Genomic DNA, 22,721 nt, shown 5'->3' on the forward strand with positions numbered 1-22,721 from the left:
ACATGTTAATTACTTTGTACCATTCGACATGATATCCACTTGTGTACATGCGTGTGTAGTGTATCTGTCTAGGCTATGTTAATATTAGATTTTACACATACCTGAAAGATGTGCAAAGGGAGGGGGGGGGGTGATTCGTGACGTCGAAAGAAGACAAAAAAGTCCTCTCGTATGTTGTCGAATTTTGCATCTTGTACGAGTGACAGGGATGTCAACTTGGAATCGAAGCTCCAATTGTGACAATTGGAACGAAATAGAAAGATGTGCACATACTTCGGGAGGTGATTCATAACATAAAAAGATGTTGTCGAATTCCGCGTCGTGTACGCTTTGCACATATTTCTATTCCGTTTCAACTGTCAGGATCCAAATTTCGATTCCAAGTTGCCACCCCCCTGTCACTAGTACTTCCCAAAGTAAATGGCCCATCGTTTAGGGAAAGTTCAATTTAAGTCTGTGTTTTCAATAGAAAATGTGTTATAGAAAAGTAACCTTTTTATAGTTATGAGCTTCAGTGCCGTAAGAATGGGCAAGCCTAGGGGCCCCGTCAAGCCCGTTAATTACTCAGTAGGCTACTGAATACTTATATTTTATTATTCATTTCTTATGTGAGGGAGAAAATCATTGTCAATTTTAAAATTGCCAGCAATTTTAGTAATATTTTTTCTGTAGTTGGGGCCTCAAGCCTTGGCTTCTCGATGAACCCGTTTATTACTCAGTATTGAATACTTATATTGTTATTCACTTCTCATGTATGGGGAAAAAATCATCGTCAGTGTCAAAATTGCCAGCAATTTTAGCATTTTTTGTTTGTTCTCCCTCCCCCTGCCCCAAGCCTATAGGCCATTTCTTTTGTGTGAGGTATAATCATTGTGATGAAATTCTAAATTGCTAGTAACTTTTGTAACTTTTTTTTTCGTTTTCGGGGTCCTCAAGCCCAGGGGGCCCCGATAAACCCGTTTATTACTCGGTACTGAATATTTATATTCTGTTATTTATTTCCTATGTAGAAGAACTAATCATTGTGAAATTTTACGTTACTCTTGCAACTTTGATATAACAGTTTTTTTTTCTGTTTTAGGAATCCCTTTCTATGTTAAACTGCAAGTTATGTTGGAAAATAAAACTGATTTCGCTGATTTGCATTCCGTTCATGATAAATCGGAAAAGAACGTAATAGCTGATAGCAAACACTGGGAGAGATCTCCTTCTCCTTCCACCCACCCCTTTCCAGTTTGGTTTCTTCCTAGCTACAGTAAAAAACTGATAACAAACACGCGACAGTCGCTAGTAGGAGGGGTGACCCAGTGATGTAACTGGGGGAGCAAACGGGGTTTGTGCCCGAGCGCCGGATTGGGAAGGTGCAAAATGGGTGCAAAATTGGGCTAATATCTGGAGGAGCGTTTTGGTTTGGTTGGTCAAAGGGGCGCTAAGGTGTGTTCTTGCCCCGGGCGACAAATAGCATATTTGCGTCGCTGAGGTGGCCGAAAAGAGAACTATAAACAAATGAGTCTTGTATGATAGTTTTCCAAGTTCCGTGATTACGGAGCGACGCGATACGTCTTAATGCCTAATGTAAAATCACTGTTACTGTTGTGTTATTTGTGTGATTGCTGTAATGGATTGAAAACATGTGCACAGAAACGTAGAAAAAAAATGTTGTACGTAGTTCACTGACACACAATGACGATTCTGTCTTAAAATGGCGAAGTGCAAATCATTTTAACCTCTTCACGTATATGGCTCAAATGATCCCACATATTTATCGGGAAAATAATCCGATTTTTTTTCACGAAGAAGAGTGCAAACTGAAGGTAAGTAAAAACAAGTGCTTCAGAATATTATTTTTATTTACCTTCAGTTCGCATTCTTCTTCGTGAAAAAAAAAAAAAAAATCGGATTTATTTCCCCATAAATATGTGGCATCATTTGGTGCCATATCCGTGAAGAAGTTAAAACAGAATGGGTTGACGATGTTGATGATTGAGGTCATCTTTCTCAGAAAATAACTCGTCATGAGGGAAGTGTAATTCACATGGATGCTACGAAGATTAGAGTTAGTTGGATGAAAAATGAAACAATTGATAAGAGTTTCGAGCATCAAATTTCAAATGAAAGTGCGTTTGGGAGAGAAGTTTTGGCGCGTCTCATTTTCTTTATTTTCTTTAACATCTGGAAACACAACTTTGAGAAGAAATGAAGGTTTAATATATAATTGTGTCCAATTTTTTTTTGTTCTTCATTATTTTTTCCCCTAGATGGTCACTTTTACTTATTGGTGATGAAATGGCTTCAAAATTAAAGAAGAAAACTAAAAAAAAAAAAAAGTATAACTAGGTGGGAAACAAAATATACTTCTGTTTGCTGTATGAAAGAGAGAATTGCTGGTGCTCAAAAGTCCCTTACCGAATTTGTCTGACAAAGTAAGAAACTAGATAAGTTGAGAGCAGCTGAGGAATGAAAGAAGAAGATAGAGACATTTGAATTTGTGTTGATGCTAGTCATTTGGGAAAAGATTTGCAGTCTTCTGATATTGATATGCAAATAGCAGAGGAAAAATCTGAAGAAATAACTTCAGTAAAAAAGAGATCTTCGGGGAAAGTATGACGAGCCTGCAAAATCCATAAAAAACCTGTGCTCAAATTGAGTATTTCAAGAGAAACGCAAAACGTTTGCAAATAAATATTTTGATGAACTGGTTATGGATGGTAGATTAGATGTATCAGAAGATACACTTCGTGTCACTGTATTTTATCCTATTCTGGATTGTATTGTGTCACAACTGTTTTCACGGGATGACTGAAGTGCTCAATAGATTTTCTTTTCTCACCTCAGCAACATTGAGGTCTGCATCTGAGGAAGAGCTTCAGAAATCTGGATACGACTGCTACAAAGTATAGCAGTCCCAGCATATGTAAGCCCAGATTATGCATGGAAAAAATTGGTTATTCAGAGATAGGACTGAAATAGGTAACCTTCGAAAAATTCGGGAAATAGCTTTGTTCTTAGTGAAAAAAGGGTATTCTATGTCTTTTCCTGATGTGCAATTTTTCTAACAATACCGGTAAGTGTGTCTTCTGCTGCTGAACGCTCGATCTCGAAATAAAAGCTTACAAAGAACTTACTTGAGAAGTAGTACCTCACAACAAAGGTTAACAAATGTTGCTATATTAAACGTAGAACTTAAACTTCGAGACTAAACATAAACAAAATTGTTTCAAATTTTGCTGATGCTAAACTAGGAAAAAAGATTTTTGAAACTATTTTAAATTTTTGTTGTATTGTATGGTACTTTACATTTTTTAATTTTTGAATCCACTACAATAAGTTTATTTTGAAATTGTTTCAACAGTTGTGCAACATCCATGATATTCCCTCTTTATTTTTTAATCATGATGTTCTTTTCTATAAGTAACATGAGTATGACTATGGTACACTGTGAATAATAGCATTTATTAAGTTTTTTTTTTTTTGTTTTGTTTTCTCTTAAAATGTATGTGATTAATACTTTTTTTCATTTTGACTAATATTGAAAAGATATTTTACTTACCTTCCACGATTAATGTGGTTACTGTGCTTTCTAAAAGCTCTGTAAAGTTATCGTAAATTGTGAAATGCTGTAGTATGTAAATATACCCTTTCTATCTTATGTTACTCCATATTTAAGATTACTTTAGAGGAAAGTATTTCTCTGTGTGTGTATATATATGTGTGTGTGTGTAATATTGTGTTTGATGCTTTTACTATTATATTGAAAAATAGGTTCGCTTGGAAGGGGGGGGTGGTGGCAAATATTGTCTTGCACCTGGGCCCAAAGGAGTTTTGTTACGGCACTGATGAGTGCTTTCTCCAATTGTAATAGAAATTAGTTACGGGCAAATTTTAGAGAAAAGGGCTCTATAAGGCGATTTTAGAGGAAAGGGCTCTATAAGGCGATGTATGTATAGCTACATCCGTCCGTCTATTCCATGATAAGACTCGTAAAACTTGTTCAATTCTAATGAGACTTTGAATGTACCTTCCTCCACTCATTGGAAATAACTCTTTAAGAGGTGAAAGGAGGCACATCCATCCCATGTTGCAAGCTTCATTACTATATATATATATATATATAAATTCCTCACTTGGTAAAATATTATTGTCTGTCTTACCATATCATATTACACGACAAAAAATAATATATAATATGTAACTTAGGGTTTCAGCTCCAAATATTATGTACTTTATGCAGAATACAAACAATATTTACTGTATATCACCATTCGCTGTAGAGATTTAAAACTTTTATGATACTGTTTTTCCTCTTTTAAAATATGAACGGAATCAATACTATTTTTGGTTTGTTCATACATATGTCATTCTGACTGTCACTATTAAACGTTTATTGACAAGAAATATTTATAATGTATAGAAATATGCAACAAACATGTCCGTTTGTCATACTGGATCATTTGTCTTCATTCTTACTTTTCAACTCCTGCTCCTTGATGCTCTTACGAAACAGAATGACTTACTTCACATATATAGTTGAGAAGACATTCTTCTTATAAAAGTTTCCACGACCGACTGTTATTCATAGAATCACGTGCCAATTTAAAAGAGTTAATGCACCATGAAAAAGGGAACTGCCCGACCTATCATGCGCCTGAAATTAGAGATTGAATATATGAAAGTATGGCTAGTAAATATGTTTTTAATGTAGAATTATATTTTGGTTTACTTACAGGAAAAGGCGCACGCAATAATTCGAAAATCGATGGTAGATTTGGCGTGGCCAAAAGCGTATGAAGAGTTCAAAGATTATCTGACAAACATATGGAATGGTCTAGTAACAAAAATACAAGAAGTTGCATTCGTTGTAGATAAGGAGGAACTCCGTCAAACTTCACTAGCAAGTGACGATATAGTTAATTTGTTTGTAAACCTATTACATGGAAAAGTTTGGCGCACTCTCAAACTTTTAAGGTACCAAGGTACAGTATCAATTGGTCTTTTATAATAATAATAATAATAATAATAATAATAATAATAATAATAATAATAATAATAATAATAATAATAATAATAATAATAATCTTCTTCTTCTTCATCATCATCATCATCAGCAGCAGCATCTCTGCTGTTGCTAGAGAAAATATATTTCTGATAATCATGACTAAGAAAAGATCCGTGTTTGTATCTCTGTTGCAGAAACTTTTTCATTTAAAAGTAGTCAGTCTTCTCCGCTTAACTATCGCTGTATTAAGGAATTCTCCCAATGTGATCGCATGTCGAGTTACATAATGGATGTAGACGTAATTTGATAGCATGTACATTTATTATTATTATTATTATTATTATTATTATTATTATTATTATTATTATTATTATTATTATTATTATTATTATTATTAAGTATTCTACCTTTTAGCATGTCTTCGTACTTTTTTCAAAAAAAATTTTAGATTTGGGCCTGTAAATGTTTCTTCAACGTTTTTCGATCTTCAGCTTCCTCCTTTAACTCCCAATATTTTCTTCAATTTTTGAAATCATCGATCACTTGCGTTCTTCTTCCTATTCCTCGCTTTCCTTCCATCTTTCCTTCTATGGCGGTATGAAGAAGACAATTTCTTCGCAAGATGTGTCCAATTCAATTGGCTTTTCTACGAAGGATGCTGGCTAAAAGCGTCCTCTTCTCTCCTATCTGTTTTAAAACATCTTCGTTTGTTGCTCTCTCTGTCCAGTTTATCTTCTGCATTTTCCTCCATCATCACATTTCGAAGCTCTCTAAATATTTCTTCTCCAACTTCCGTAATGTCCAATTCTCTAAACCATACAGTCCCCAATGCTTCATTCATATGTATAGCACTTAGCCAATCATGTACATTTCCAAATGGAAAAATCATTTCTAGATATTCAGTGAAGAAACAAACTGACCTGTGATGCCAACATCTATCATGAGAAATATCTTCATCTAACTTTCAAAATGATTATTTCTCAATATAAATTACTGCTTCTGAGAGAATAATATATACCAGACACAATATTTAAAGGAATATATGGCGGAGTTTTTAGATATACTATATTTTATTGTGTTAATGATATTTATAATACTAATAATATTATAATACTTTGTTACTTACATAAAATATCAAAAGAAGCAGTAGGAATACTAATGTACATATCTCACTAGTTAACAAAGGTTTTGTTACATAAAAGGAAATACCTGTTCTTAAAGGAACTTTTTGCGCTGAATTCGAATATGCACTCGGTTTTTCTCCATCACGTACGATTTTCCCGTAACAGAGGGATTTTCGGGAAAATCCCTCAAAAATTTCCCTTTTCGTTTATTTTACACCCCAAGATCTTGTCCTCTTGCATATACTAACATAGAAATTATATCTAAGTATACTTTGATTCATATTTAACAAACCCTCCAAGTTTCGTAATAATCGCTTTATTCTTTCTAGAGAAATAAATATGTTTGTATGTATACTGTGTGCACTGTTTATTGCACCTTATAGTAATGCTTTCAGATCTCTTAAGTTGAGGTAAAACGTTTTGCTTTATTACCACAAACACATATATAAAATATAATACAATATAATTTACAAGTGTGACAATTTACAATAAACAATAATACAAATGTACCAAAAGGTCATGAAAAGACAATCAAAACTATCACAATATATGAAACTTCCATTGGGTTACAAAAACGTACACTACTTCCTTCTTTTGTAAGAAATGTTGCATTCTCTAACAAGACCCCAACAATAGTCCCCCATCATTGAAGGATCTCATCGTCCTTGGTACCTTTTCTCCATTGCCATTATATCTTGGTGGAATCTTTCCCCCTGTTCGTCGCTGAGAGCACCTAGGTTAGCAGGAAAGAAGCTGAGGTGGGAGTGCAAAAAGTGGATTTTTAAAGACATCCTACAACCCAACTCTTTGTATTTCTGTATCATGTCCTGTACGATTTCTGTGTAACTCTCAGCTTTGTTATTGCCCAGAAAGTTGCGCACAACACACTTAAATGCTGTCCAGGCAGCTAGCTCAGCACTGTTTAACTTGCTGTCAAAGCTATCATCAAGCATTAATTTCCTAATTTGGGGACCAATAAACACTCCCGCTGAAATCTTAGCATCACTCAGGTTAGGGAACTTATCTCGCAAATACTTGAAACCTTCACCAGATGTGTCCATGGCTTTGACAAAGTTTTTCATAAGTCCTAACTTGATATGAAGTGGCGGTAGTAATATCTTATTAGGATCTACCAAAGGAGCGTATTTGACGTTGCATTCTCCAGGTACGTAATTCACTCTAGGTTCCCATTCCTTCACTTCATAATGTTTGTCATCAGCTCGGCTATCCCATAAACATAAAAAAACATTGGTACTTCGTGTAACCGCACTGCAGTCCTAATAAAATACCAACTACCTTGGAGAATTGTATATATATGTATTAAGATATACATATACTGTACGTTTAAAAAATATATACGTTGGAAGTACATTCTATTTTTATACACGTTTCTAATTTACAGAGAGCAATACAAGTGTGTTGTTGACTATTGTAAATATTCATTTTTATGTCTGTGTTTGTAGTAATAAAGCAAATCGTTTCTACCCCAACTCAGGAGATCTGAAAGCATTACTATCAGGTGCAATAAACAGTGCACACAGTATACATACAAATATATTTATTTCTCTAGAAAGAACAAAGCGATTTTTACGAAACTTTTAGGGTTTATTAAATAAAAATCAAGGTATACTTAGGTATAATTTCTATGTTACTATATGTAAGGGGACAGGAGCTAGGGGAATAAAATATCTGAAAAAGGGAAATTTTTGAGGGAATTTCCCGAAAATCCCTCTGTTACGGTAAAACTGTACGTGATGGAGAGAAACCGAGTGCATATTCGAATTCAACGCAAAAAGTTCCTTTAAGATCAGGTGATTTTTCTCATGTAACAAACAAAAAGTTTAAATTTGTTAACTAGTGAGTTAACATAGTCCCCTTAGTGGGGATTTCGTTATTAAGCATATTAGTCCTGATGACGTCATAGTAGTAGTTAAGAAATTGAAAACATCTGACAGTAAGCATATATTCGACATTTCTAATAACTAAACATCAGATTTTTAGGTTCTAAAAAAGTATGTTTCAGGTGCCTAAAAATAGGTGCCAAAAATACTAAATAAGGCCTTAAAAATGATTTTTTTAAAATATATATAATACACTCATTTTTGAATGGAATGATGCACTACGATCTGACTACAAACTTTAAGATACAGAAATGCACGCACACACGTCATGCTACCTTACCTTTTAACCTGCTCGCTGAAATTAAGAATTTTTAATAAAACTATATATTTGTAGATAAATCTTCAGTACGAAACACACCTACGCAGCACATAAGCCGTAATTGGACTCACAGTAAATAACAAACACTTTTTCGACTCACAGTAAATAACAAACACTTTTTCCAGGTTTTCTATGGTGAAACGATGGTGTTTGTTGGTGAGAATGAGCTTGTACGCAGAGAATGAACGTTCCACATCAACTGACGTGATGGGAGCAAACTTCAACTTTCCCAGCCAAAATATCTGCTGCTGCATACAAACTCTTGAGTCCCAAGTTCTTTCCCAATACACTTTCAAGTTTTACTTTCACTTTCTCTCCAACTTTACCGGCCAGTTCCACGACTGTTTGCTTCACTTCCTGAATAAGCTCTATATTCTTAGAAAGTGGTATTACCGAACCCTCTAATTCTGCAATAACCCGAACAAGAAATGTGTAGTGCGATCGGATATATGCTAAGTTTGTAGGGATAGAAGAATCATTCATCAACTTTTTGGCAGCACTAACGCTATAAGCATCCTCCACTAAATTTTTTTTCGTGTTTAATCTTTCGAAAATGTTCATGTTTACTTTGCGCAAAATAGGCAAAAAATAGGGTCTAATGTTCAATTAGGCATTTTTAGGCAAAATGAAACTTGGTGCTAGTGCTTTAATTTGTCATGAAACCTTCATATACGACTTTATTTTTCAGTCTGAGCTAAGGAAAAGAATAGGGTTTTACCTAAAGATCCGATGATGTCTACTAATAACATTCTTAAATACTGTAACCAATGTAATGTATTCAGGGGCGGATCCAGGACCGACTTCTGGGGGGGGGTTGTCATACTTCTTCTTAGAGCTACTTTTAAGAGCTTTAAACTCTGGGATGGGTTTTAATTATATATATAAAATAAGAAAGTTTCCTGTTCGGGGGGGGGGGGGTGCGATCGGGGCGATCGTCCCCCTAGATCCGCCTCTGAATATTTATTTATTTTGCACATACAAATGAAAGAAAACATATAAGAATAAAAATATAGGTACAATTTTCTTTTATGTATTAACGCTTATTATTTTTCCTTCCAAAATGGTGGTGAAACGTTGATCACGTTGACACGAATGCAGGTTTCGGTTTTTTGCGCATTCTCTGATTGGCTGAAATAGTATACACTGGTTACCAAGCAAGACAGGAACATCCGTGGGAAAGCGGATATACAAAATTTCTCATCAGAAAACTAATAACTAAGCAGGAAGAAAAATAAGTGTTTACTGAAGTTAAGAATATATCGTAACTTGCTCCTTGCTTCCGAAATTGTTCATGAATGAAAAAAATAAAGTATATTCAAGAAATAAAGTCTACCACAATGTTAGTAAATAGTGTTCCATGCAATGGCTGTTTTTAACATGGGCCCGTGGAACAGCCCGAACATATTGTACAGGGTCTTCAAAAGCATGCTGTATTCACTTTTGTTTCACTTTGGAGATGAGATAGTAATCATATGAACTAATATCAGGCAAACATGGTGGAGGAAGAAGTAATTCCCATTTCCACGTCTGTATAAGATACTTGAGACGTTTACTGTGTGAGATGTCGTATTATCGTGTAGGATAGTGGCGTACTGGACTGTGCAACTATGACAGTGGGCATTCACAGTGTTCCCCTCAATCATAAGATAGGACAGAAGAACAACTTGACAGTCATACACTAGAATGAGCATGACCTTCGTTGGTGAAGGATTTTGTAGAATCTTGTGTTTGGAATCAGGATGGCGCCATTCACTGAATTGTCGCTTGAGTTCTAGTTCATGAGCGTGTGCCATGTTTCACGTACGTCAATGATGTGATTTTTGATCCTGGCATCCCATTCTTTCTGCAGTCTCTCCAGATTGATACCACATGTTTCATAGCGAGTCTACTTAATGTATAATGATTACTCTATCGGGTAGAAATTCTGAATAGAGCAAACATTATATTATGTAGCCCCTGTCTGTATGTTTCCTCAAGTGTTGCCGATGAAACAAGTTATCGCTTGCGCAATAGCTCTTTTCACTGACAACAACACATAAGCAAGATTCAAACAGCAACCTTTACCAATAATATGAAAGCACCTTCAGCATCATAGTGGGAAATTAACTAGATTGAAATATAATATGTAAATTGAAATGGTAAATATCAAAGGTTTGTGAACGTGTGCACCTCAAAAAAGACTACAGGAGGGCATTCATTTGGAATCAAGCCAACGCAAGGCATACATTGGAAAGCATATATTATTAAAACTGTTAGGCATACTTACAATCTCTTGAAACAAGATCTACAGATCTTAAATGCCCATTTTTATGTAATGTAAGGCGTATTACAGATTCTAAATTTCCATTATCAAAGTTCGTGATACAGCTTCTACAATTTGGTATGAGTCCTTCGTCCCTTGCGCGCCAACTAATTTACGATCTCTCACCTTTTGTTCTACCTAGCTGTTTGGTGCAATCATATGATTCACGTGAGTTCTGCCCGCCGTGATGACGTAACTACAGGTGGGCTGATGGTTGGCTGCTACAGTAGTTGCCATGCAATGACCGTGGCGGTCAGACGCTATCGTCTGCACTGCAGTGAGTTGAAATGCGGTGATACACATAACAGAACAGTTTTAATAATAAAATAGCAGCTTTTAAAACAATAATGATTAAACTGTCTGAAAATGTAATGCACGTAAAAATAATGCACAAAAAGTTTATCAGAAATGTACGTCACTTAGCCGATGTTGTACCCACTTCGTACAAACTTTCCACATGTTTAAGTCCTCCCATAAAATGGAATGCATTGTCTTTGCCGAAATTCCTATTTGCCCTTCTAATTCCTCAAATGTCCATCCAGCGCCTGTTATCGCGTTAGCACTTCCACCTCATCACCCACATATCCTTGTCCGCTGACACAGGACGCCCACAGTTTGGGAAGTCGACAGTCGACACTCTGCTTATTTTTTCTCTTCTATCCAACTCACCGCTGTTCATTAAGACAAGGTACTCACACCCAGTGCTTTCTGTAGCTTTGTGTGGGATTCGTGCTGCGAAGAAATGCCATATTTACATACAATCATTGTTCACTCTTCGTTACCTGCATTCCTGACCGCGGTCGTTCATCTACTGAAATCGGGGCGTGCTCAGATCCGCAGCTCTGTTCACATATACCATCTGATGCCACATCTCGGTAATATATGCCATATACTTTACAATTTCTATTGTTGATTTTTCGTGTTATGTTTTTTTTTTTAAAAAAAAAAGACCATGACTTATGACTCACCCCTCGTATTATCTGTTAATACGTTAGTTTTTCATAAATTCTCAAAGTTATAAACTACACTTCAAATATATCATCTATGTATGTAAAGTTAAACTTGCAATTAATTTTATTTCTAATGTATGTTGCAATCTATACATGCATATGATTTTTACATATAGAATTCCTCAACACGGATCCAGTTCCAAAGAGTGGAGTGTCAGTCACTTCTCGAAACACAGCCACTCAAAGAAGCTCTGAGGATACGAACGTCAATCGACGAAGAGAAAGTAGAAAAGACTACCAAGGCTTAGAAGAACGTAAGTATTGGTATTTGCTATTTTGAAGCTTATTTTACAAGTAGTAGATGTGGTGCTAGTAGGAAGAAAATCAATACATACAATCTGTTACTTTACATAAATACATACTTCACATAAATACACAGTTTTTATATATATACTTCACATAAATAATAAACAATCTCCAGCAGAATAAAAGCTATAAATTTTATTGCCAGCGAACAACATACGAGTAGCGTCCAATAAGTTATTTACCTAGACAGAAAGGAATGCAGATTGGCTCAGTTGTCATCACTGTTTTTCAATGTAATCCCCGTGGAGGTCTATGCACCGTTCCCACTTCGTGAGCAACGAAGAAACCCCAGAGAAAAGATAGTCTCTGTCATGGCCTGCAAGCCACTGTGAAACAGCCTGTTGGACCTCGTGTCTGACAAAAAACACTGGTGCTGGATCCCAGCACACTTTCACCAGTCCCTCGTGGATTTCCTTTGATCCCGTCCCTTCTTTAGCGAGGAACTTGATGACCAACGGTGCTCCAACTTCTGGAAATCCGTTGTTCGCGGCGTCACACAAACATTCGCTACGCAGCGTAATACAAACACTCTTGTTCATGGCCACTGCGTTACTCCGACTGACTCCTCAAATTGTGCAGCAGGATTCCCCACAGTAGCCTTGGCGTGCGTGCCAGGTGTCCTTTTGCTCCACCTTTCCCTTCCTGTTTAGGTAGATAACTTACTGGACGTCCCTCGTATCTTTTATTATCATAAGAAAAAAGTTTTTCTTTATTTTCTCAATAATTACGAATAAGAATTTGCCCCAGCAGATTGTATTGTTCAGATCAATGCCATCTATTGATTAATATGTCTTTATTTTTGGACAAAATTATAGTTAAACAAAAACTAAACTTTTGAGAGTTATCATAATTTTGTGGTATCTCATTAATCATACTGTACACCGTTATTTTTGCTATGTCATAATTAAAAGCATTATTAGTGTAAACTTAAGTATCAGTTTCACTTTGTTAGATGGCATGGTTATCATACATTATAAATTTTTGAGGTTTATAAAAATTCTATTTTCTCGAGAATTGCACATAAGAATTTACGAAGTATGTTAGAAAATTGATAAGTTATTTTCTGTTAACGATGAATGTAGTTATTTTTACAAATCAAGGTTACTCCCTTCAAAATGGTCCCCTTAAGTAGCTACATAGAGCGATGAAGGTGTTACTTCGATTCTTCATAGTAGTGCTGAAAGGCTTCTGCTGGAATACCTTGCACCTCGTCGGTATTATTCTCTTATTATTATCTAAAGTACAAAAATGTCGTCCTTTCAAGTTCTTTTCTTAGCGAAGGCATAAAAAGCTACAGGGATGAGATCTAGAGAATCAGGAATGTTATTTTTTTTTCTGCCAAAAAATCATTGATGGAGACTGCAGTGTGCCACGGTGCGTTGTCGTGGCGCAGGATCCAAGTGCGTGAAATGTCACGTCTTACACGTGCTGCCCTTTTCCTGACCCTTTCAAGAATTCCCCGATAAAAAAAAAAAAAAAAAAAAAAAAACTGATTGACAGTCTGTCGTAGTGGCACAAGTTCTTTGTAAAGGATCATTCTTTCTACATTGTCATCCGTCTTTGAGGTTGAAGTTCTTCCCGCAAGAGCTTAGTCTTCCATTTGTTCTCGGTCTTCTGAGAAGAAAAGAACTTGTGCTATCTGAACACTTGTGCTCTAGATAAAGAGTGCTCTCCAGAAACCCTTTGTAACTTTTCATAAGTCTCAGTAGCGGATTCGCCGAACTTTAAACAAAATTCGATGGCACAACGTTGCTCAAACTTTTACACGACACGCTTCACTTCAAATGTTCTTAACAATCGTGTACCAACTGGAGCAAGTTCAAACTTGTACAAATTTAATGGGAAGGGTTAATTTAATTGCCATGTGAAAGTGGAGGCAGCAGCGTTTTCAGTTCATGTACAGTGTTGCCAGTCTCATTATTTTTTTAACATATTTCGTATACTCGCCCATTTTGTTCAGTTAAATCATTTCTATCGATTAGTGTTTTTCGTGCATTTGATTTTTTCTAAGTTCGTTCTTCAGTTGTTGTTTTATGCTTTTTTTGAAAGAAACGAAAAAAAAAAAAAGAAATGAGCAGAACAATCTTAGCGCTTTTGAGAACCTTATCCAATCTTGATCATATTTGATATACATGGATATATCTTGATCTCCTTAGTGCAAATATAAAATTAATTGAGAGACGCTTTTTTTTAAATGATTATTGCATTAACTTATTGTCTCCCGTGAAATGAATTAAAAATATAAAACTTTTGCTACTTTCGTTGTATTGATTCTTTAAATGATTTTATATTTCGTCTGTTAATTTTGCTGCAAACATTGTCAGCGTTTCAGCTTATGTTTTGTTTCCATCATCATCCTTTCTAGTTTCTACCTTATTTCAAATATGAATCTAAAATGTATCACATAAGTTTGTTGCGTATACACTGGAAATTAGTAATAGTCACCGCTACACAAAGAATGTGGGTGTAATTTTATGATACCTGCTAGTATGATACCTGGCAACACACGCTGATATATGTGCATAAAGTGACAATCACATTATTCTTGTACTGGCAGGTTTTCACAACAAACTTCCAGGTATAAATTTTAGTTTCATATTTATAGGAAGACAGAACATAAAAAGATGATGTGGAGAACGCACTTATCTGCAAAATAAGCTGAAATAGACTTCGCAGAGAAAATCGATGAACAAAATATGACCAATTAATGAAGCATGCAACAAAAAGTACCGAATAAAAGAGCTTTTTTATTATTATTATTTACAGAGATATTACTGATCAAAATATTTAAACTTGATACTACCTCAACCTTATAATGTTTTTTCACTTTAGGAAATCATTTTTACTGTACTAAAAATTAAAAAAATATGTCTATTTTGATCAAGCTTTTACAAATTTTATATCATTTCGTACATGTGTACCTAATATAAGGTACAGAACTATTAACAAACCCACTCTAATCTGACCTAATTAAACATTTTTCATGTAGAATTTGCTGAGATTAGTATGAAATGTGAAGAAACACATGTTGGAAACTCGACATATAAAAAATCTGAAGACGAAAGGGAACCTGAACCGAAGAAACCTACAGAAAACAAAAAAGGAACTGATAACGAGAGCCTACAAACCAGTAAGTTTTTATGATACAGTAAAACCAATCTATTTCATTTATCTTTGACAAGTGGCCAACCTACGGAAAATATATGCATTTTAAAAGAAAAATTACTATACATTGTAATTTAAACACTTCTAAAGCAGTAACTAATCATGATCTAAGTATTAGTTCGTATTTTATAAATAATATATATAGTAGAAACTATTTGTGCAATATAAAAATCTCGTACCTAATAAATATCTTAAGTTGTTCATAGTCATACTATCTTCAAAAATGCTGTAATTTCTATGTGCCAATTAGTTACAAAGTGCTATGCAGGGTTGACGACAAACTTAGAAAACCAAGCAAAGTCAAAGAATTTTGAAAAGACCGGAAAAAGTCAGGAATTGTGTTAAAGCGTTAGGAAATTTCGAAAAATGAAAGTAGCTAATCACTGAAATGAAAGGAAATGGGAATACGGTTACTCGTATTTGAGCTTCTTTGTTTTCATTGTAATGTATTTGGATTTGCAAAGAGCCTTGAGTACCTATAAGTTTACGAATTTTACTGATTAAATTCGCCTCAGCATATACATTGGTTCAATATTCAGTGAATATAGCCAGACTAATTTAATCACTCTTGATCTTTAAATATGGATTACGCATATGGACACCAAAGTGAACTTTCTACCTTGTGCTTATAATGCAATATTTATTAGTTGTTATGCATATATATATATATATATATATATATATATATATATATATATATATATATATATACAGGACCGGATCCAGGATTTTCTGAGGGGGGTGCACCAAATAACAGCCAGTACATTTGAATTAAATTTGAATTTTTAAAATGCCTTTAGGCATCTGTGGTGTGAATGAGGAGTTGCCCTGGAAATGCTAAGAATCTGCTCTCGATGAATCCTTTTCCTTCAACCTTCAGAAAATTGACTGAAACTATTGATTTTGCAAAACTCATTGCTAGTTTCTCACTTTAGGTAGTGTATATTTACAACGAGGGGGAGGGGGGGTACGTGCACCTTTGCATCCCCTAAATCCGGCGCTATATATATATATATATATATATATATATATATATATGCATTGTTTATTCTCATTATTCTAAAATTATTCTGACATTAAAAATGATGCTGCAATTTGCGAAAACATTTTGACATGATTCTCAAATAAATTTTCGTCTTCTATTTGTATAATCACACTTTGAGACAAATTTTTGAATATATTTCCAATGCCACTACGAAATGGTCAAAGTATTATAAAACAAGATTCTTTCTGACAAGACATGTAAATATATTGTGCGCTTCTAAACTCATAATTAATTATAAATTTTTCACATTATAATAATTCAAGTTACAATAATTCTTCACATTTCAATTATTATAACTTGAAAATATACTTACATGTGATTACAGTTTGTTCTCACGTAAGAATGAACAGCAAAGTTTAACATTTAGAGGTGATGTTGGAAATGTTTAATATCAATTGCTAGGCACAAGTTATCACGTCGCATATATTTGAGTCCAGTTTGTGCAGTGGTGTAACCGGAATGTCGCCCACTGCTTTGGTTATATTCTCTTGCAGGGCCTCGATTTTCCTTGCATTGTTTTTGTACGCTATGTTCTTAAGATAGCCCCACAAATAAAAAATATAGAAAGATAAAGTCTGGCAAGCGAGGAGACCAAAGATTTTCGATATCAATCTATTCCCGAAGAAATGTCTGATCATCTCCATTGACTCATATGAAATCTGGCTTGTTGCTCCATCCTGTTGGAACCAACAATAACATTCATCTTTCCCAAGCAGAGGTTCAAAGTTAGTGATGATGTCACTATACACTTTTGAATCAGCAACCATGTTGAAAAAAAATTGGACCCAGAATTCATCGCTTTGAAATTGCGCACCATACTCCCATTTTCTCAGAATAAAGTGAAACTTCATGCTGCAGGAGGATTTTCCATATCCGAGTATTTTGACTATTCTTGTATTCACATAAATAGAACCAAGCCTCATCACTGAAAAATGTTTTGTACAGTTTATTGACCACATTGTCTCGTGTGAATCTGTTGAATTTCTGACAATAATTTATACGTAAAAACAGGGCTATTTTTTTCTATGTTCTTAAGCGCGTCTTACACACTTTGTCTCTTTTTCTCGCAACTTTAGTAATTGCAATTTATTCCCTTGTGCTTTGAACGCTCCAGCTGTTAATCTATAAACAAAACAAGGTTTTAGTTTAGCTGAGTTATTCGTCAATTGATGATACGATTTTGTTTGATTATTATAGTAATTGTTTCCTTGTAGGATGTATCCGTTGTAACGCGCAGACCAGAGATGGTACTTGTGAAAGGTGTAAAGATGAGTCTTCAGGATATAGAAGACATTACTGTAATCGTAGCTGTCGAGGTAGGGAAGTGTTTCAAATATTTATTTCTTGGTTTGTACTAGAATATGGTTAATTTATTTTGTATTTCAGTTCTTCATATTTTCACCGGGGCTTTATTGAGGTAGTTGTAAGCCCTTAGACTCATTTTGTGCAGTAGACTCCTATTAATAAGTTATATTAATAAGTTAGAACCGAAATAATCATTGTATTCTAGTTTAAAGTTCTTAAAATGTAAAATTTGAACATTTTATTGAAGAATACATTATAATATCATGTAAGTTTTTATCGTCTACATCCTACTTTACTATGATTCTTCTTTGGAAGAACTCCCTTTCCCAGGAGACAAAGTAGTTTGTACCCATTTCGGAATAAGAGAAAATGACTTGATAAGTGGGCTACTTATAGAGTGTTGGAATATTACAAACTAAATACAAATTTATGTCCTTCCGAAACGCTCAAATTCTATCTTGCACTGTTCCATTTTCCAGGTTTATAAATGGAATTAATGGTCTTATTGTAAAGGTGAAAGGACAAGAATCAATTTTACAGATGATCGAAAAGGTATACAAATTGTAGACAGGATGAAAGCCAAGTTTCCTTTATCTCGGAACATCCATCTGTTTCAAGGAGAGTCGTAACATTTGAAACATCACGAAGATATTTAAAATCATGGAAGACAGTAGTTGTCAATAACTCACTATCAAATAACATAAAGTCATGATACAGTGAACGGACACCTCCATAACATAAACTACTTTTTTTTTTTCGTCCCGGCAAAAATACAGAGTATTATAAAGGATTCATCGGGTTTTAAAGTGAAATAGGTCGAAAACTACTAATACAATACGTTAGTGCTAAAGATAAAACGAAAGAAAATTTTTGAAAGTTTCGTTTCTCATATTCGTAATTTATTTATTTATTTATTTATTTATTTATTTATTTATTTATTTATTTATTTATTTATTTATTTATTTATTTGCCTGTTTTACATACAAATGAGAGTATTCTCGAGCACGCATACAGTTGTCAAAATTACAAAATAATTACATATATGGTATTAAAAACTTACAGATAAAGTAATACTTACATAACTATGACTTTTATAAGCTTATACAATCATAATATAATTAACAAAGAAAAAAACATTTATACATTATCTTCAAAAAACTCATTTACCGAGTAGTAACATTTATCTACTAAGAACTCGTGAAGATCTGATTTAAACATAGAATATGATTTGTTTTGCTTTAGAAAGTCAGGTAACTTATTGAAAATTTTTGTACAGTTAATATATACACCTTTTTGAAAAAACGAGAAATTTTGGGGGATAACATGCAAATTATTAACGAAATGAAATCTTTGAGTTTTACGTCCCACGGTTATGCCGGTTAGGCTAAAGTAGACGGTGATGATGAGTGATGAATGAAATGGTGGAATGAAGAAAGTGGGAGGAAACGGGAGAACCCCGAGAAAACCCACGCACACGGTGTTTGTCCACCACAAAGTTCACTTGGCAGGAGCAGGGTTTGAACCCGGGACCCCATGCACCAGAGGTGAACGCTCTACCACTGCAAATTATTAACGAATCGAGTATTGTATTTATGGACGTTACTGTTTTCAATTAATAAGTGTTTGTTACTTACGGTAAACAAGATAATTTTATATAGATACGCACAAGGTAATGGTAATATTTTTTTGACCTCGAAAGATGGGCTTGCAAGAAGACTTTGGTGACAATCCAAACACAACCCTTAGTGCTTTCTTTTGTAAGCGAAACGTGCTAATACATTCAGTAGAATAATCCCAAAAAATAATACCGTAAGTTATTAAAGAATGGAATTTTGCATAGTACACCGAAACTAAGGCCTCTGTTGTGACATTACCTCTTAGTCTACGGAGGCCGAAACAAATACTACTTAATTTTTTGTTGAGTTGAGAAATATGCTCATTCCAAGTTAGTTTCGAACTTATGGTAACACCAAGAAATTTAGTTGAAATAGAAAAGTCGACTTTTTTGTTATTTACCATTACGTAAGGAATAAATTTATTTTGAAGAGGATAATAAAAATTTAGCAAGGAAGTTTTATCATTGTTTAGAACTAATTTTTTGTTACTTAACCAGTTACTTAATCGTGAAAACGCAGTGTTTAGATTATATTCAATATCATGTCGTGAGTTACCTGTAGTAATAACATTGGTGTCATCAGCAAACAAAACACATTTATTAGGCAACATTTCATGTATCAAATCATTGATGTAAATAAGAAAGAGCAATGGACCAAGCACTGATCCTTGAGGTACGCCAGTTAGTATTGTACCTTTATAACTACTAAACTTATGCATTTTGCCATTATTTTCGTTCGTAATTTGAACTATCTGATACCTATCCTTCAAGCAAGACTCGATCCATTTATTGGCATTTCCTTTTATACCATAAAAGCTTAATTTTTTGAGTAAGAGATCATGATTTACAGTGTCAAATGCTTTAGTAAGATCAACAAAGAGTCCAATTGCCCATTTTTTATTATTTATTGCATGCATAACAGTACTAAGAAAATCGAAATTGCAGAATCAGTAGATTTGCCAGTTAAAAACCCATGTTGTGATAATGATATTAGATTATTGGAATGTAAGTAATTCCTTATCCTATTTGACATTACCGTCTCAAAAATTTTTGAAAATACAGATAAAACTGAGATAGGGCGACAATTCTTAATATCGTAACGACTGCCTTTTTTGAACAAGGGAATCACTTTAGCCACTTTTAACCGTTGTGGGAAAATGCCTGATTGAAGGGAAAAATTTATTACATGAGTCAGGTGGGGAGCAATTATCGAAGCAGATTGTTTTATAATAGTGGACGGTACTTCATCAAGACCTGCAGAACTGCTATCGTGGCCTGTGGTGTCAGATGGCATCACAAGCCTAGTTTCTAGAACGACATTTATGCAGTAGAAAGTACCATCTGTGAATTGCCGTAGTAACTGAACATTTAAACTGGGGGCCGCGGTGGCTCAGTGGTAGAGCGTTCACCTCTGGTGCTTGGGGTCCCGGATTTGATTCCAGCCCCCGCCAAGTGAACTTTGTGGTGGACAAACACCGTGTGAGTGGGTTTCCTTCCAGTTTCTTCATTCCACCATTTCATTCATTACTCATCATCACCGTCTCCTTTAGCGTAACCGGCATAACCGTGGGAACTAAAACTTAGAGATTTCATTTTTGAAGATTTAAACTGATATTTCATAATTTATAAATCCTGTAAACATTCTTTTGGGTAATTAGCTATATAAATCTGCAATTCTAACCTTTACATGATTTTCATTCTTGAGGAGATGATGTGGAAAAACCACTGATCTTCACTGTATTTAAGATCTTGGACTTCGTGTTGCTCTGTAGTTAGTTATAAAATTCTGGACTGATTAACTGAACCAGATATGATCATGGTTTGTTGGCGTGCCCAGTTGTTGTTTTCCATCGATTGATCGATCGTTGACTGCTTGTTTAGTGACTAGGAAACAAGATTGCCTATTTAAGTATTCTCATATCTTTGCTAAGAATAATTGGAGTCTGCAAACTTTTTTTCTCTCTCTTTCTTTTCCCCGGTTTAAAAATAACAGGTAAACAAAGATATTAAAACTTAGATCACGTTACCACTATTTGTTTTCATTACAATTACATTTAAATATTTTGTACCTATTTTTCTTTACTGTTTATTCAAGCACCCACAAATACGCTTTATATCTTTGAAACCAATAAAAAACTAGTTTTCCAAATTTTAAGTATGGTCCTCCTTTCTCGTGTTCTTTATTATTATTATTATTATTATTATTATTATTATTATTATTATTATTATTATTATTATTATTATTATTATTATTATCGCCACTTTCATGGTTTTAAGTCCGGATGAAACTCAGGTCTCCTTCGTGGCTAAGCGATTAGCGTGTGCGCCTTTGGCATGGGAAACCCGGGTTCGATTCCAGACAGGAGCTCATGTGGTTCGGGTTCCTAGTAGTGCTGTCGAAATCGGTTTTTGAAAAAACCGATAACCGGTTTTTGAAAAAAGTAAAATTTCATGTCGGTTTTGAAAACCGCTTTTGCGGTTTCGGTTTTGAAAACCGCTTTTGCAGTTTCGGTTTTGAAAACCGCTTTTGCAGTTTCGGTTTTGAAAACCGCATTTGCGGTTTCGGTTTTGAAAATGCTTTTGCTGTTTCGGTTTTGAAAACCGCAAATGTCACAGTAATTCGACAGCACTAGTTCCTAGTTAATCAGTAGGTTCACGTCTTATATACCCTCGCTGCTGAAAGGGATGTTAAACTTAAATCAACTCAACGGATACAACTCAGAACCCAGAAACCGAAAGGCGCAATATATTCTAATAGAGAGTGCCGAGAATTCGAAATTTGAATATTTTATTGAAGTCTGTTGTTGCATTATAATGTCATTTATGTTTTTTATAATTTGCAATTTTTACAGATTTTCTTTTTTTTAAAGATCTCCCTTTTCCAAGAGACAAAGTAGTACTTCTGTCATTCTGAGTGAGAGACAGTGAATTAATAAGTGGCGTACTTACATTAGGGGTCACGTTAAAACATTACAAATTTACGTCTTTTAAAAATTCTCTGATGAAATTCTGGCTTGCATTGTTCCCATTTTCCATTTCATAAGGGGAATTAATGCTGTTGTTGAAAAGATGAAAGGACAAGAATTATTTTCACACGTGATCGGGGGGAAATCTTCTTTCTCACCTCAGCCATAGGTTGGTGGACAACATGGAAATTTTTAAACTTTTCTCTCTCTCTCTTGGGAGAGCTGGTTTATATTTTGATAATGTCTCTTCTTCGTAACTGCATTTAGATATTCTATTCTTAGTTTTCCTCTTCCCGGTTGTCCTTCTGCCTTTCCCTCTATCAACACGGTGATCCAATCGGAGTGCCGAATAAGATGGCCAAGCATGCTGTTTCTTCTTTTTCCTATTATCTTCATGTTCTGTCGTCCTTCATTAGCTTCATGTAGTACTCTTCATTCCTTTTCCTTTCAGTCCATCCTGTGTGCAGCATTCTGCGCCAACATCACATCTCAAATGCTTCCAGCTTGGATATTTCAGCTTTTCTCAATGTCCACGTGTATGATCCGTAAAGCGCCACGCTCCATACCAGAGTCTTAATAAAACGTTTTCGAACGTTCAAGGACACATATTTTGATGTTAGTAGTCTTCTTATCCTATTGAATGCTTGTTTACCCGGAACGAAATACA

The 22,721-nt window shown here is 34.7% G+C and overlaps 1 protein-coding gene across 2 annotated transcripts in view; it reads left to right on the forward strand.

Annotated features, from left to right (window-relative positions):
- Nucleotides 1–22,721, forward strand: part of LOC145675990 (uncharacterized) — a 179,991-nt gene that overhangs the window by 137,883 nt on the left and 19,387 nt on the right. For both annotated transcript variants that reach the window (XM_081746822.1, XM_081746823.1), the window contains exons 21-24: nt 4,727–4,973; nt 11,769–11,906; nt 14,948–15,088; nt 17,383–17,484. In XM_081746822.1, the coding sequence (XP_081602948.1) occupies nt 4,727–4,973; nt 11,769–11,906; nt 14,948–15,088; nt 17,383–17,484 (628 nt within the window). The remainder of the gene's footprint in view (nt 1–4,726; nt 4,974–11,768; nt 11,907–14,947; nt 15,089–17,382; nt 17,485–22,721) is intronic.

Source organism: Thermobia domestica, chromosome 18 (assembly GCF_964235325.1).
Source record: "Thermobia domestica chromosome 18, izTheDome1.hap1.1, whole genome shotgun sequence".
NCBI classification, from domain to species: domain Eukaryota; kingdom Metazoa; phylum Arthropoda; class Insecta; order Zygentoma; family Lepismatidae; genus Thermobia; species Thermobia domestica.